Source organism: Schistocerca americana, chromosome 4, assembly GCF_021461395.2.
Source record: "Schistocerca americana isolate TAMUIC-IGC-003095 chromosome 4, iqSchAmer2.1, whole genome shotgun sequence".
NCBI lineage: Eukaryota > Metazoa > Arthropoda > Insecta > Orthoptera > Acrididae > Schistocerca > Schistocerca americana.
The window spans coordinates 553479760-553497603 of NC_060122.1; the positions used below are offsets into that span (position 1 = coordinate 553479760).

The 17844-nt window shown below is 40.6% G+C and overlaps 1 protein-coding gene across 1 annotated transcript in view; it reads left to right on the plus strand.

Annotated features, from left to right (window-relative positions):
* LOC124612927 (UDP-glucosyltransferase 2-like) overlaps positions 1 to 4088 on the plus strand; it is a 692550-nt gene extending 688462 nt beyond the window's left edge. Inside the window, exon 7 of the mRNA XM_047141425.1 lies at positions 1994 to 4088. Within this exon, the coding sequence (XP_046997381.1) occupies positions 1994 to 2273 (280 nt within the window). The 3' untranslated portion in view covers positions 2274 to 4088. The remainder of the gene's footprint in view (positions 1 to 1993) is intronic.
* Positions 4089 to 17844: the final 13756 nt, after the last annotated feature.

Consider the following 17844-nt stretch of genomic DNA (forward strand, 5'->3'; position numbering starts at 1 on the left):
ATCTGTTTACGGAGGAGAAGGAAGAGATATGTCCGCAGCTCATGGTCGTGCGGTAGCGTTCTCGCTTCCCACGCCCGGGTTCCAGGGTTCGATTCCCGGCGCGGGGTCAGGGATTTTCTCTGCCTCGTGATGACTGGGTGTTGTGTGATGTCCTTAGGTTAGTTAGGTTTAAGTAGTTCCAAGTTCTAGGGGACTGATGGCCATAGATGGTAAGTCCCATAGTGCTCAGAGCCATTTGAACCAAGGAAGAGAGAAGTGTTTAGCGTCCCGCCGACAGCGTGGTTATTAGAGACTGAGCACAAGCTCGTATTAAGGAAGGATGGGAACGAAATATGCCTTGCCCTTTCAAAGGAACAGTCCTGGCATTTGCGTGAAGAGATTTAGGGAAATCGCGGAAAACCTCATTCAGGATGGCCAGACACGGGTTTTAACGGTAGTCCTCCCGAGTGAGAGTCCAGTGTGCCAACCACTGCACATCTGTTTGCCCCAATGCGAGAAGCAGAATGTGGTTGGTGGGGAGGTTATTGATTAACAAGACGTTGACTCCGATGTCGACCGGTAGAGTGGTGACATGAGGGCACACAGGACCTCCCAGAAGGGAAACGTTAGGCCGTCGCATTGAACGGATAAAAGGTTGAAAAATAATCTTTTGTAGCCAAGAATGATTCGTCCACGAGACTCAGAGGGCCATAGACACGGGTTCCCAGGTAGATGCCGTGTTTCTTGAATATCCGCAAGGCGTTCGATACAGTTCCCCACAGTCGTTTAATGCACAAAGTAAGAGCATATGGACTATCAGACCAATTATGTGACTGGATTGAAGAGTTCCTAGATAGCAGAACGCAGCATGTCATTCTCAATGGAGAGAAGTCTTCTGAAGTAAGAGTGATTTCAGGTGAGCCGCACGGGAGTGTCGTAGGACCGTTGCTACTCACAATAAACATATATGACCGTGTGGATAACATCGGAAGTTCACTGAGGCTTTTTGCGGATGATGCTGTGGTGTATCGAGAGGTTGTAACAATGGAAAATTGTACTGAAATTAAATGCAGGAGAATCTGCAGCGCGCATGGCGCAGGGAATGGCAATTGAATCTCAATGTAGACAAGTGTAATGTGCTGCGAATACATAGAAAGAAAGATCCCTTATCATTTAGCTACAATATAGCAGGTCAGCAACTGGAAGCAGTTAATTCCATAAATTATCTGGGAGTACGCATTAGGAGTGATTTAAAATGGAATGATCATATAAAGTTGATCGTCGGTAAGGCAGATGCCAGACTGAGATTCATTGGAAGAGTCCTAAGGAAATACAATCCGAAAAGAAAGGAAGAGGGTTACGGTACACTTGTTCGCTCACTGCTTGAATACTGCTCAGCAGTGTGGGATCCGTACCAGATATGGCTGATAGAAGAGATAGAGAAAATCCAACGGAGAGCAGAGCGCTTCGTTACAGGATCATTTAGCAATCGCTAAAGCGTTACGGAGATGATAGATAAACTCCAGCGGAGGACTCTGCAGGAGAGGCGCTCAGTAGCTCGGTACGGGCTTTTGTTGAAGTTTCGAGAACATACCTTCACCGAGGAGTCAAGCAGTATATTGCTCCCTCCTACGTATATCTCGCGAAGAGACCATAAGGATAAAACCAGAGTGATTAGAGCCCACACAGAGGCATACCGACAATCTTTCTTTCCTCGAACAATACGAGTCTGGAATAGAAGGGAAAACCGATAGAGGTACTCAAGGTACCCTCCGCCACACACCGTCAGGTGGCGTGCGGAGTATGGATGTAGATTTAGATGTAGACTAATATGGTGTACTGGAATCCTGAATAAAAGCAACCTGTTTTCAGAAAAGATGTGTTGCATTAATTGTTGAAGGCCCGTCGTAAATCGGCGTAAGTCAGTCGATATAATTCTCTTGGTGCTTTGACGATTGGTATACGACGTACTGCCGTCCCGAGTGCGAGACTTGAGCGTGTGACTATCGGACAGGTACAAGGAGCGCGCCGTGGAGCTGTCGCGCGCCTTCAGAGACTGGCGGACGCCGCCCCTGGAGACGGCCGTCTTCTGGTCGGAGTACGTGCTGCGCCACGGCGGCGCCCCCCACCTGCGCTCGGCCGCGGTGGATGCGCCGCTCCCCCAGTACCTGCTGCTCGACGTGCTGGCTGCACTCGCGGTAGCAGTCGCCTCCGTCCTGCTGTGCTGCCGCCTCCTCACCAGGAGAGTTACCACACTGTGCTGGGGCTCCCCCGGCAAGCCGAAGGCGCACTAGCACCACCACACCAACCAGTGTTCGTGTGAACCGCAAGGAGATTTTGTTGGACGAGAGTGTGTCGCTTCCTGGACATTCCTGTTGGCAGTCATTCATCCTTTTTTCTCACTCACTTTAGATATACCGCAGGAAAACGTTGACATAAGTCCCTCTTTCATAAATTTACGATTTTTACCATTTGTAGTCGTCTTAGAACTGCGTTTCTCTTCTTTCCATCACCAGAGTTCTTTATGCACTCTCATAGTCAATCATTATCCTCTTAAGGGATTAATTTCATAACTCAGCCGAAATTTTGCTGAATTTACGCAGATTCAGATACATTCCCGACGATGTGTGATTTTAAGGCTTCTGAAATGCCGTCCTGTCTATTCCAGCCAGGCTGTAGCTGTCTTAAACTAAAAATGAAGTTACAAATTATTATGTTAACCTATTGTTCAGTGTGTGCAGGCGTCCGTAAGGTTTTAGCCTTGTGTTTTTTAATCTGTCTTTGTGAGCTAAACTTTGTTCTTTCTCTTGTTTCAGGTGTTTTCGTTATTCTTCTTCGGCCGCTTAATTTTCCTTTCCTATTTTTTTTCACATTTTCAACTTAATGTACTCCCGTCCACACAGTATCTCTGGCTTAATTACTGCTTCAATAAATTTGGCCGTAACCGTTTTATGTTAGTTTGTGCAGTACTTTCTTAACCTTTCGTTATTGATGATGACCTCTAGTCCGATGGACTGGATCCGCTCATCTACGAATTTAAATTTGTCATTTCTCTCTTTCTTTCCGCATTGTGCTCTTGTCCACGGTGCATAAATTCCACATATTTAATTTATAGTCTCGTTTTCGCCGTAACTCCATTGAGAATTTCTGTAGTACTATTTGTGGCTCTTTTTCCCTCGTATTGCTTCTCCCCAGTATCTTAAGATTTTATGCAACTTTGAAAAAGCACTGTCGAAAGACCATTGCTGTGAGGAACTCCGGTTCTAACTTTGTACGGCTCACTAACTGTTATAGACCTACTTGTGAGCATTTTTTCTCTTTTTGTTTTTCTGTCTATACGTATTTATTTTTGCATCAGAAATATCGTTTCGTAAAGAGAATAACCACCTTCCATCAGGTATTCTCCGCCTCTGCTCAGTCATTAATTGAAACCGTGAACGAAGAAAATTCGTGAAAATTACAAAGTAATAATGTATGACCCTCTATTTCCCACCAATGCAGTGTTCAAGTGTATTTGTGTCGTGTGGGTGTCCTCATGAGTTTTTGTACTGTCTACTATTGCTCTGTTGTATTTCTTTCTTTTTTATGATTGGTTATGGGAATTAAAGTAAGGAGGATGTTGAAATCTGGTGCTAGATCATAGCCTACTCCTCTCAAATTGCACGAAAATGGCCACCAAGTTTGAGGCCTTCCAGCGCACGGACGTTTCACCGTACATATGTTCAGATGCCCTCAGTTTACAAAGCACAATGTTGCCCAACACTTTGTTGCTCAAGAACTGCACACGCGTCAAGAACCATAGATGAAAATTTTACCTGTCACTCAGATTAGAGCAACTTACCTCAGTGTCAGCGCCACAAAAGCGCCGCAACAGTCATATCGGCTAAACAGAGAAGATGCTCAACATGTTTAATCATTTACCCATGTGCATAACAGCAAACTTGTGTTCCATAAGGGAAGTGTTGCAAGTCTGTAACTTAGAAACAACATTATACACAAGCAGCTGACAACAGTAGCTCATACAGAAAAATGCGACAATGCGACGTGTCTGGGATAATTTTCAGATGGTTAAAGGAACCAAGCTAATCATGACGTAATGTATTACATTAATCTGTATCAGAAAACTTGTTATTGCTACTAGAGTTGTAAATAAAGCTTATTGTATCTTTTTTGTTGTTTTATTTATCTATCTTCCGACGTACTCCCCAAACTACTGAACCCCTAAAATCTAATTTCAGTTTAAAAAATACTTACGTTTTGGTTAGTTTGAAGCGACAACTTTTGTGAAGAACATCTTAATTAAGTAAATACATTGATTTGTTCTTTCAAATTTAAAAATCTCTTTACAGAAAATCATGATGGTAAAAGAGCAGTGTGTACGTGTGAAGAAGAATGAGTGCTAAAATGGAAATTTGAAACGCTTCGTGAGGCATGCTCAAATAGTGCACTGAAGGATTACAGTCCACACTATTGGTCAAACATTCCTTTACAAGTCACTCCAGCCTTTGCAATATATGTTTGTTATAATTCAGCCTGATTATTTATTGACAGTGAGGAAGTATGATCAGGGTTGCCAAATTAGCGGAACTTCCGCTAAATTTGACGGATTTTACACACTGTCAGTGGAGGAAATTTTGCATTTAGCGGTCAACGGATTTTTTAACGGATTTGTGGATTGATGTCGGTAACAATGTTTTTTCCGTTTAATTCAGTCTTTTCATTATACAATTTGAAATTATATTTAGCATGAAAAATCCTAAACTGACAACAATATGGCTCCAGCTAACTCTTAATAATCCGATATCGATGTCGTGTTTTCCCTGCCTCAACACAACAGAACAATCCATTCCAGTCTTACTTCTTTGCTTTTAGCATTGCAGTTACAAGTTACCGTGCACCGAAGTCGATGCAGTACATAGTGTTGAATTGTTAATGTTTATGGTGCAGCTAATCGCGTTAGCGATTTTCTTTACTTTTTCTATTAGTTGTCTCATGAAATGTCGAAGCAAAAGGACAAAAAATACACCCAAAAGCTTAGAAAAGAGTGGCTCAGCAACAAACAATTGAAAGACTGGCTTCTTGAGATCCCCGCTGATCCTTCAAGTGTGCGAATTCGATTTTTCCAGTGCAATTTAAATTCGCGTCTGTCGGATTTATTGAATCATTCAAAAACCAAAAAGCGTGTTAGCTGCAGCATCCGTCTCTTCACAGGGGCAGTTGAAACTAGATGCACATGCAGTTACGCAGTCCAATGAAGTTTCTGTTGCAGAAGCTGCATTTAACCATTCCGCAATAAGATCTGTGGTTCACCTCTGATACCTTTCAAAAAGGTGGTTTATAGGTGCTGGCCATGTCGCGGATGCGTTTGCATATAAGCAAGTGCAGTGGTGTGGTTAAAAACATTATTTACCCACATCTCAAGGTCAGTCTGAAAAAGGACATAGGAGACGGATAATTCAGTGTACTTTTGGATGAATCTACAGACATTAGTACCACTAAATTGTTAACTGCGTGTGTGATATACTTTTCTGAGGCCCAAGGTCGCATTGTTTCCACATTCTTGGGAATGATAGAGTTAGAGGAAGGCAACGCAGGGGCAGTAACCAATGGTTTGAAACCATTGTTTAACGAGTACGGCTTGAACATTCATTTAATGCGGGGTTTGGACACTAACAATGCAGCATTTATGGTAGGCATCAATAATGGTGTGTACCAGAATTTGAAAGGAGAAGTTCCTCATCTTGTCTTAATTCCTCGCGTCTGCCATTTCTTGGAGCTGGCGGTATCTTCTGCCGCAGCTGAAACTTTGCACCGGAATTTGGAATTTTTGTTGTCAGGAACATATTCTTGGTTTTTCAAGTCTTCATCTCGTTATTCAGTGCAATAAATGACGTAGCTAATCCATTGAAAATAGTTCAGAAGTGCAATACACAATGGATGTGTATTTTAGAGGCTGATTCTCGTGCTTTGTCTCAGTGGCTTGATCTAAAAACACACTTTGCTATGGCAGCGCTTCATGAGAAGTGCTACACTGCCCAAATCCTCCATAATATGTGCAATGATGTCGTGAACAAAATTTATCTTACTTTTGTGATACCTTATTTGGAAGAATGCCAGCTGGTAAATAAGGAATTTCAGCCAAATTCTGCAGACCAATCACGGCTCCTAAACAATGTTGTTTTACTAATCAGTGGGCTCGTAAGGAGAACTGTTGTGCCAGGGTATAGAGGCGATCTTTTAACAGCAGATGTTCGCAAATATACAGTACGTTGGCAAGAATATACTTAGGTCATGAAGTAAAAGTCTTACTGCAGGATAAGAATACTTCCAACAAAATTTCATCTGAGTTTGAGAATGCTGTAAGGAAAATATGTGAACATTTCCTTGTTTCCCTTGCTTCTGAGTTGCAACGCCGCTTGCCCCAAAATGTAAAAGTGTTGCAAAAAGTATCCTTAATTGTTCCAAGAGAATGCTTGAGAGTGATAAAAGAACCGATAGTATCGCTGGCTAAGGAAATGGGCTTGTCAGGCAGTGCAGTAACAGAAATTGAATTTCATTGCTCCAGGCTCACTGCTGTCCAGAGAAAACAATTCAACAATACTGCGGCGTTCTGGAATAAAAGTAGGTCACACAGAGATGCCAGGGGCTTAAATCCTTTCCAAGAACTCTCATATCTGTCTATTATGCTTTTGGTTTTACCACGGTCCAATGCAGAGTTGGGAAGGGCCTTTAGCCAACTAAATTTGATAAAAATGTCCCTCCGGAACAGACTAACTACTATTATGGTGAACGCCATAATTACAATAAGAGCTGGTCTTAATCGTGTTGATAAGTGCTGTCACGAATGTTCTCCTAGAAATTGGCACCATGAGAGCATATGTCCCAGAGAGATCTTCACTCGATCCCAGTACTTCAGCAGACAACATACTGCAGGATGAGGAGGAAAATGAAATACTGTGGCTTGAACTACATTAACGTGGTGAGTGGAACCTGAACTTAGTAAAGTTCCTTTCAGTAGTAGAAGTGATGATAATAATAATAATAATAATAATTTCTTTGTAAGTTATCAGTGCATTGAAATTTCGTTTTTAGGAGGGTACATAACAATAATAATCATTTAGCGGAATTTTAACTTCAGTTTAGCGGAATAAATTTTTCTGTGTTGGCAATACTGCGTACGATAAATACGATTTTAAGAACCGTCATCAACTGTTTATTTTCTTTCATCTTTTGTAGTGTGTGTAGTGCCTTCATTTTCCTCGATGCGCCTATAGTTCCACAGTCAAGGTTATCTGTCTTTCTACACCAACTCTAAAAACTTCCTCGAAGTATTTACTAATTTCGTTATTAGTTCACTTAATGCACTTTTCAAAAAAAATGGTTCAAAATGGCTCTGAGCACTATGGGACTTAACATCTGTGGTCATCAGTCCCCTAGAACTTAGAACTACTGAAACCTAACTAACCTAAGGACATCACACACATCCATGCCCGAGGCAGGATTCGAACCTGCGACCGTAGCAGTCGCGCGATTCCGGACTGAGCGCCTAGAACCGCATGGCCACCGCGGCCGGCAATGCACTCTTGATCGTAAAAAATTTTCTCCATGCTTATCGAGACTTCATTCCAAAACTTCTTACAAGGGAAACTCCCCATCGCAACCCCTTCAGATTTATTGGTAAGAGATCCCAGTGGGCAAATCGTCAAAAACTGAACACACATCAAGCATGAAAACAAGAAGAAGTTGTACTGAACTGTGAAAAAAGAAGAAAATCTAGTGAATGATCCAAGAACAACCAAGTCTAATATAGAACAGCCGTGAAGAAGCTGGTATTGAAGTTATGGGGTTACGGTACAGGACTGCGAAGCGGCCGAGCCGTGGTCAAACCTCCTTCGTGCCGGCTTTTTTTCCGCTGTTCGCTTTATTCGGATTTGTGTCTGTGTTGTGGTATAACATCCGTTTTCAACAGCGAGGTGTAAGGCAGGGTCGTAAAATGACAGTTGACTGCACAACTACTGTATTAGCAGCCGAGCCATGTCACGGATTGTGCGGCCCCTCCCACCGGAGGTTGAGTCCTCCCTCTGGCATGTGTGTGTGTGTGTGTGTGTGTGTGTGTGTTGTTCTTAGCACAAGTTAGTTTAAGTTAGTATGTTAAGTCTATGGAGCGATGACCTCAGCAGTTTGGTCCCTTAGGAATTCACACACGTTTGAACATTTTAGCAGCCGAAAGGAAGCGGCTTTCGAATGGGAACCGCAAACGTTTGATGACAAGGCGACAAGTCAACCGAATCCTCCGCCGGAAAACGCGTCTGCTATATCATACACGGCATTAGCGACAGTACGTGTGTCATTTGTTAGGAATCTCTTATCGACACACCTAATTTGTACGGCCGGGAAGTGATTGAGATATGCCTCCTTGCCTGATATAGCTATTCGTACTAATGTGATTGTAATCGCTCCCAAGGAATTGATAGAAACATAATAGTTTTATAATAGTTTTTCGCATAAGCTGCAACAAATGAATGCACCGATTTCACAAGCACATAGTTTCTCTGTGCTCTGTCAAAAAAAAATTGAAGTTGCGTTCCATTTTGGAAGTCTTGACTATTGAATTCCTTTGTTGAAACAAAGTTCACACGCGTTTATTTGTTGTTTCCATTTCTGTTAAACGTCTATGTGGTGAGGCCTACTCTCGATACTCATCACATTTGCTTGCGACAGTAAGGCATTCTTACCCACATGGCTCATATTCTATAAGCAAGGACAACTGCCAAGACTACAGAACGAGAACAAACATTTCAATAACCGGAAGGATAGATTCATAACGTTGTGAAAAAAAAAAAATTATAAATAAACGGCACGAGGGAGATTTGAACATCGCTCGTCCGCTTGGCAGTCTAATCTATTTTTTTCACCTTGACTACTTACCCACACGTCGCACGTCGTTGCTGTTTGAAGCTGCTCTTTATTGCACTTGTTCTTGGATAGGACCGTCCAATGTTCCTATTTTGCTTTTTTTCACAGTTCGGTACACCTTTCCCCTGTGTTCACTCCTGATATGTGCTCAGTTTTTGATGGGCTATCCACTGGGCCATCTTACCACTAAATGTGAGGGGGGTTAGAAACTCGATACCTGCTCTTTATACCTGTGGTCTTTCTAGGTTTTCTATTCTTTTCCCGTATGTACGTGGTTCATGTTAGTCGATATAAGCACGAAATACACTAATAACGAATCCTTCTGCAATATCTCGACCTTATAAGCCTCTACAAACACTCCTAGGTCTCCTCCTACCTTTCCTTTGACTTTTTCATTACACCATTCAATAGAAAAAAAGCTCTACCCTGCAACTAAAAAAGTCATCAGTAGTCATTTAAGTCAGACATTTAACTAAGGAGCAAGTCAATGGAAAAGCATAATTGAAAACATTTAAAAAGCTTTTAAACTTAATAAAATCTTTTCAATTATGTCTTTCCATTGATTAGCTCCTTAGTCAGATGTCTGGCTTAAGTGACTACTGGTTCAAATGGCTCTAAGCACTATGGGACTTAACATCTATGGTCATCAGTCCCCTAGAACTTAGAACTACTTACACCTAACTAACCTAAGGACATCACACAACACCCAGTCATCATGAGGCAGAGAAAATCCCTGACCCCGCCGGGAATCGAACCCGGGAACCCGGGCGTGGGAAGCAACAACACTACCGCACGACCACGAGCTGCGGACTAAGTGACTACTGATGACTTTCTTAGTTACAGGATAGAGCACATTTATTTTTCTATTGAATGGTCTAATTAAGACTTCCTTATATATTACCCTTGACCACTATTATTATGTGACGCTATTTCTTAACTTTTTGTTCTCCCACATGAAATGTGATTATGTGTCCAGGAAACGATCTTCAACTCTGGTTTTCGAAATAACTACCATAACGGTATGTTTATTTTATTTTATCTTATTTCATTGAGAACAATAAAGTGTGAGGGCTTGTGTCACAGCTACTTGTATCTCAGGATATTTTAACCGGCAATACACCATGCATCGTTTGGATGTGTTTAGATAAATTGTACTTTTCACCTGCACTTTGCGCCCTCATTCTTCACAAGTTCGCATTACGCAGACTTCGTTTATTTAATAGCGTTACTGCAGCATCCCGAAATCAGTAAAGCGGGCAGCAACACGAAGATTAGTTTAAACACCACAGTGCATTGCAAGTCTGGTCCTAGCTGCAGATAAAATGCTTTTGCCACCCTCAGCTATGTTGCTTGACTCACATAGTTATGAAGGCATTCAAATCAAATATGAAGTCCGGACAACAGTGGACTTTTTTGTCGTTTTGTATCTTTTCAAGAGAGGTGAAGTCGTGCCAAGTACTAGAGCTTAATATTCGAGCGCTAATTTTTGTATTTCAGCTTTGTTTTCGGAAAAGAATGTTCTCTTAGTTCAGTATGGAAGCCAGATTCTAGCTTCTAATCCACTTTGCAAGTACTTATTCACTCAGTTCCATGTCCGTTGAAGAACAGCAAAAGTCTTTTGCAGGCATGCTGCGTCCCAATCCTTTTCCAATACCTGGACGGCTTTAGCCTTCATTCATCTCTTTAACTACCTGGATTTGTGGGAGATCCATCCTATCATCAAACAAAAGACATAACCTATGCGTTATTACTGCAAGATGGCATAATAATAGTACTTACACTGCATAATAGTAGTTCTTACACTGCGCAACGTGCACCATATGTAACTTTATTCTTGAGACAATCTTCTCAGTTTGAAAGTGTACATTTGACTTATACTGTTAGCTGAGATAGTATATCGTTCAAACCAGTAAACTCACTTCACATAACTCAACGGAAGTAGGAAATCGTACCTACCGTCTTGCGTTCGCTTAAAATACACAACTCACTTCAAAAATTAGATTCTAAAAACGGAAGATTTATTAGTGCGCTAAGTGTTATGTCTGCGCAATGACTGTAGCAACCCAGAATACACACAGTACACTCAACAGCAGGAAACTTTGTGTAGGCTACAATGTTTTTCAACAGCCGCATCGATATCATAATTATATAGTGAGTAACGGACAAATACAAGTTCAGATTTTTGACGAATAAGCAGCTTTATGGGACGTTTTTTCAAATCCATATCGTAAGTCTTCTCCTTTAATTGGTAATAAAACTAGATTCATTGCATATGAACTTGTCTGCATAATTAAACTTATCTAAACCGAATAAAATTACTAAGTGATATACACGAACAAGGTTCATAGAAAAAGCTAACTGAGAAAAATCAAACAAGTAAAATGTAACATATTTTATTTAATTAGGTACGTACGATTTGGGACGGATACGCTGAAATTTTGTAGACCGACTGGTTTTGCTTGCACTACAAGGAATTAAACATACGCCAACATGTGGTCTGATTTATTCTGAAAGGTTCTGATAATGAATTGCTATTAGAAGCAGTGAAAGAACTTCCATTGTGCGTTGCTTGGAATTTAGTCACTACTGATCGTCGAGGCAGAGCTGGAATATGCTCATGCACTGACTGTTAAGAGTTGCGAAATAGTTTTTGAGAGTGAATCAGTGTTGTCAGCCATTATTTTGGGGATAGTTTTCCATACGTAATCAAAATCAACGAAATAAGACACAAATGAAATGTTTACGAATATTAAAATTGCTCATTGACCTCAGGAACAAGCGCTAACAAACAAAACAAATTTCACTTTCGAAGAATTATTGAAAAGAGCACCCACTACACCTGCCAATCTATTCAGTGCAAGACAGTGATTGAATCGCCGTCTTTGATATGAACCTTCATGTCAGGATGTTTCGCTGTCAGTTGATTATCTAACTCAGGATCAGAAGGCTCTGGGTTCTATGATTCCTAAGAATTAATTATGGGCTGGTGCATCTCAATCAGTTCGTAATCAGTATTTATCATTGAAAGTGTGACAAAATGTGGCTACACCTAAAGAAGAAGTGACATCCAGAACTTTCGCAATAATAGTCATCAAATAAAAGTGCATAAAGCAAGGGAAAAAGAAAATTGATATACACTCTCACATGAATAAGGCAGATCATCCCAGTAGACTGAAGCCCTGAAATACGCTTTTGTAAGATTTTCAGAGGAATCACTAGAAGTGAGCACCTGTAGGCCCCTTTAGAGACAGACCGGTATCAGGGGTCTTTTAATTACCACGAAGACAAATGCAAGGATGCACACTCAAAAGATTTAAAATCGGTCAACATCAAAGTTTAATGGACCTTGCGATTCCCTTCAAGCTTCATTGTTTGCCAACAATCGGCCGACTGCTTAAACAACAAGCCGCACTGTACGACTGCGCAGACTAGTTGAAAAGGTAAGTTATTAGCCTGATACTCTTTTCTGTACGTACTCTGAGGCAGCGAAATGGCGTTCATTTATTTTAGTTTGTGTTTTTTGTATTTTATACATCTCTTAACAGCATAACACTACCATATTGAAATGAAACAGAGCCTTGTGATGAAGTAAAATACGACAAGTATTGTCGTGTGTCAGTCCCATTATTCTTTCCTCGTTTGTTTCCATAACTATGAAATTATCCATAGGGCAATTGTAGAGCGTATCTAAGAATTTCACTCCATCTTTTATACGTACGTAAAAGAGCCTGGCGATAAGTCTGGCTTTCAAAAATAGTTCAAATGGCTGTGAGCACTATGGGACTTAACTGCTGTGGTCATCAGTCCACTAGAACTTAGAACTACTTAAACCTAACTAACCTAAGGACATCACACACATCCATGCCCGAAGCAGGATTCGAACCTGCGACCGTTGCGGTCGCGCGGTTCCAGACTGTTGCGCCTAGAACCGCTCGACACTCCGGCCGGTTGTCTGGCTTTCCCTAGTTAAAATGAGTGTAGACTAATACTGGTTTTTTTTGCAGTAAACTTTGTTCATTGCATTATGCGTCATAGTAAGTGCGTAGCAGTAACATTGGTTATTATTTTTCTTTTCTGGTGTGATGTGAGCATGGGGCAAGAATATAGATAATTCATAGTGAAAGAGAATCGTGCTGTGATGAAGTATCTTTTTTTTGAAAGGGGACACAGCCAAATAAATTTATGATGATCTGTATGGTACACTGGGTGGTAGCTGTCCTTCCAACTCCACTGCCCTGAACTGGGTTAGTGCATTTAAAACCGGGCATTTCAGCATTGAAGTCGGAGAGAATCTTGGAAGGCCAACTCAAGTTACAATTCTGGAAACCGCGGATGCCGTTCATTCCATGAACCTGGATAATCAGAGGATAACTGGTAAAAAGAAACCAGAGGCCCTGGGTTTATCCCGGGAACGCATGGGTCACATTATTCATGAGATTTCGGATATGAGAAAGGTATCTTTCAAATGGGTTCCTAGATGTCTTGATGCGGGCCAAATGCGCAAATGAGTGCTTGCTTCACAATCCATTTTGATGTAGTTTCGCCGGGGTGCTGTGGGATTTTTAGATCGACTAGTCACCATAGAAGACCAAAGAAAAGTCCAAAGAACGGAGACGTGATGGTTCTCCACGTCCAAAGAAGTTCAAAACACAAAGATAAGCAATCAAGTTGCTCGCAACCGTCTTTCGGAATAAAGAAGAAATCCTTCTTATTGGCCATTTACAAAATCGTAAAATCATCGCGGCAAAGCACTATATTGAACTTCTCGACAAAATGAAGCAAAAACTGATCTAGAAACGTCGGTGGAAGCTGATAAAAGGAATCTTGTTTCTGAAAGACGGTGCTTGTCCTGAGAAGGCAGACATCAGGCAGCAAAAATTAGGACTTAACAGCACTCCCTTATACATGTGTAGGGTATAGCAAGCTTTTGTAATGCGGACTTAAAAATTTATATTGTCGTTTAACTGACAGTGAAAAATACGCCACTTTCTTACTATCAAACCGAAAGTAGATTCGACCAGGCGGTGAGCTTTGGTATTAAAAATCATGTTGGTGTAATTTTTTTCCATTTTCTAGCCCAAATGCCTGTAACAAAAAATAGTATAGCTTCTCCGTCCATCACCGTGCAATTTTCTTGTGGGAGGTGGGGTGGAGGAACATTCAATTGGTTTCGTGAGAGCCGTTCACCCATGTTAGATATTCTAAGTACCTCTGAATTACTAGTTGTTCCGTAAGAACCGACCTCTATGTAAACAAATTTATAATGTGCGTCGACCCAAGCCATCAGAACACGATAAGAACTTGTTATAGATATAATGTGAAGATCCGGAATGTTGTGGCTGCACCACTCGTGTATGCTTGCCGTCGACCACTCCAGTTACGTTTTGAAAATTAATACGACAACAAAATTCGCTAGAAATTTATAACCAGTCATCATCTTTATTTGACATCCACAGAGTTTAAATAGGCCTATGTTCCATGTTTGCTTGCACGTTGTTTTTACACTGTCTCGTATTGCAGACACCCCAATCAGGTATTCGATTAACAGCATGTTGAAATTAGACTCGGTAGCCGGATACCTGAAAAATGATATAACAATAATAATAATTTTTTTTTTTTTAATGCATTATGGGAACAGCAGTGATCAATGTCTTGTAAATAATTACTATTAAAAACAGTCTTGATCACGATTTATTTTACAAGGTGACCGGTTTCGACCACTACTGTGGTCATCTTCAGACCATTGAGTAGGAACCCCTTTCTGTTGGAGAATCACAACAGAAAGGGGTTCCTACTCAATGGTCTGAAGATGACCACAGTAGTGGTCGAAACCGGTCACCTTGTAAAATAAATCGTGATCAAGACTGTTTTTAATAGTAATTAATAATAATAATGGCAACAATTAGGAAGTCTCTCTATTATTCTCAGCTAAATTGTATTATTATAGCTGCACGCCACGAAGAACAGAAAAAGTGGTACACCTGCGACCTTATTTTCCTAGAGAATTGAATGCATAAAAGAATACGACGCCGGGTCAGGCCTCGAGCAAAAGATGAAAATATGTCTACTTTGACAAAATGTTATTTTTACTTTCATGTATCGGCAGTCGTTCGACAGAAGGTAACATAGGACAGGCACATTCTCTGAATGACTATGATCTTGAACCTGACAGTGAATGTGGACTTCCTACTTGTGCACCAGTCGCACACCCTCGACGAAAAAAATGTCTCTGACAGAATCGTATTTTTCTTGATGATGGTGACAAAGCACTATTGCAAGCATTAAACGAAGCAAAAAATGAAGATACAAGCGTCGCATTATCTATTGTACCCTTTCACCTGTCTCTTGCCCCAGATGAGAAACCGGACGCTAAGATTAATATCCTAAGAATTTTCAAACAGATGAATGAAGACAACGTACAGGTGGCTACAACAGACGCCAACCAACTTCGCCCTCTTCTCTGGTTCATCGCCCACGGACCGACCAATTTTCCAGCGCAATTGGTGATAAATCAAACAAATGATTTTTCGCATATTAGTGGTAACTATTCATCACCGAATTTGCTAACAGAACATGGGACACTTAAAACTTCACATCGTCCGAATGACCCAGTGACTCTGTACAGTCACATTACTCCAATTTTACTGATGCTTCTGAATTAAATGATTTCTAAGAAACATGTATCTTAATTAAATAATAAATATATCTATAAACAGAAAATATATGTTTTACTTGCCTTAACGTTACACTCACTCTCTCTTCTACAGACATTATGACGTCGTAAAATTGTATCCTCTTTTTTTCCTTATGTAGTCTCATCAATTTACCAAGCTCACTGAAACTTGAATTGCTCATTTTACAAAAAGCGAAATTTATTTTCTGGTAGTGTAGGACTGTGATCGTCAAGCTTTTTTGCTTAAGAGCCAGTACTGATTGTGAGGCCGCATGTTTACAATAATATTAGTTGGTAACTTACATAAATTAGTATATTATGAGCCCCGAACAGACTAGCTATAATGAGGGCTCGATAATTTGGCCGCTGGCACCCAAATACAGATCGTCAGAAGTCGGCGCCATTCCCAACACTTCTTGTCGGCTGTTATCTGTTTTACATTGCTCCCATTCTCAGCAAGCCCCAAAGTTATGACATTGTAACTGTATTGTAATGTAATAAAAATAGTTGTGACTCTTTTTCTTTACTATCAGTGTAATGTAATTGAATTTGAGCCGTGACTTATATAAAAAAGAAACATACATTAATGCAATGGCTCAGCATAAAAGAGAAATAAGTAATGTAGGAATATTATTAACAGTGTACTATGTTGTTTAATTTAGCCCGACGCGTATAAGCACTCAGTAAACTAGCTCAGTTCTCAGGGGTTACGGAATTGTAAATATTCATTTATTTAACTATTAAAACACCACAGATATTCCTCAATATTTGCCTAGTCGACGTCAAGTTGAAAGTCGTGCGCTTATAGCACCAGACAATATTTCATCAGTCTGTTCACAGTACAACAATAAATTCCGTAACTCAAAATCATCGTTTCGTCTTGATTCCCAATATAACAAGCGTAGCTTTTGCAAATAAAATCTTATACCAGAACTAGAATCCTGTGACCAGGCCTTCCTGCCTGGGATGTTATCTCGCAACTTTGAGAAAATCTGAAAGTGAATCTTATTAAATTATTTGCAGCGGCCGCCAGGCTCGTAGAATCTGAAAGAAAAGTTCAGTTTTCTAACCGGCGGCACGTCTCGACGATGAGCTAAAAGAAAGTTCTTAATTATTTTTTAAGGTGGCACCTAACAATGAAGAATTTCTGTAAAGGCCCATGTCTACTCTAGACAAGCAACACAGACACAATTTTAAGTCACAAACAACTCTATTTTCAGTTTTGTTAATAACTTACATTGGCTGATACAGCAAGATGAACCTTCATTAAACGCTCCTTACGGTTCGCGTCCAGATCATAAGATAGAAGGAAGAGTAGTAATAACAAAAGAGGTCAGAATTCAAACACAATCTCAATTCCATGGAATAGGCATACGTTGTAGCATAATATATTGTTCCCTGGTAAAACTCGCAAGTTACTCCTAGAACACTTATCGTAAAAACATGTAATCCATACATTTCACATTCATGTCCACCCAGGAGAAACAATACAGTATGACGAAAGATTCTTCTGTTGTCTGTATGAGAATATGATTGATCGATTAATAACAGTAATTGTACTTACATCTAAATGCATTATGCAATTGAGACACAAGACAAATATTTACTAAATGTTTTGAATGTCATTTTTCTTCTACTCATTGCATTGTATTATAACAACATCCTTAATTTAGTTCTCGCTACAGATAAGTAACGCACTTGAAGATAAACGTGTCTATAATGCGCATTCATGTATCTATGTTACTTCCGTTTGATATTTATACCACAGCATTTGACCAGTAGTCTACGAGTCACGCACGCTCCTGGTAATCAGTATTGGAACATAAACAATAAAACATTCCCCCAGTCACATCTTCTTAACACTTAAGTATCCGCAATAGTTGCCTGTCTGCTCGTCAGGCAAGCGGCTAACTTTCATTGGACCGCGGCCGAATTCACCAACGTTAATAAAAATTAAGTAATGTTGCCTCTGTAAGCATTTCTTACTTGTTACCAAGTAGGAAAATTCCGCAGTTAAGAAGCTCGTAACGATATTTCACGTTTTTGGATTTCGTTGTTCTCGACGCGGCTGAGAACCACGGGCGCGCGAATACCTGATCCAGGCCGCATGCCATCCGCTCCCACAGTTTGACGACCACTGGTGTAGTAGTTTACAATGCAGTGTGTAAAGCGTTCTTCGCACTAACATAGCACCGAATACTAGGGGTACTCAATGGCCGTGACTTAGTAATTTCTCAATGTTTTTTTTTTTTTGCTCCTTCGCTTTATAATAAGGG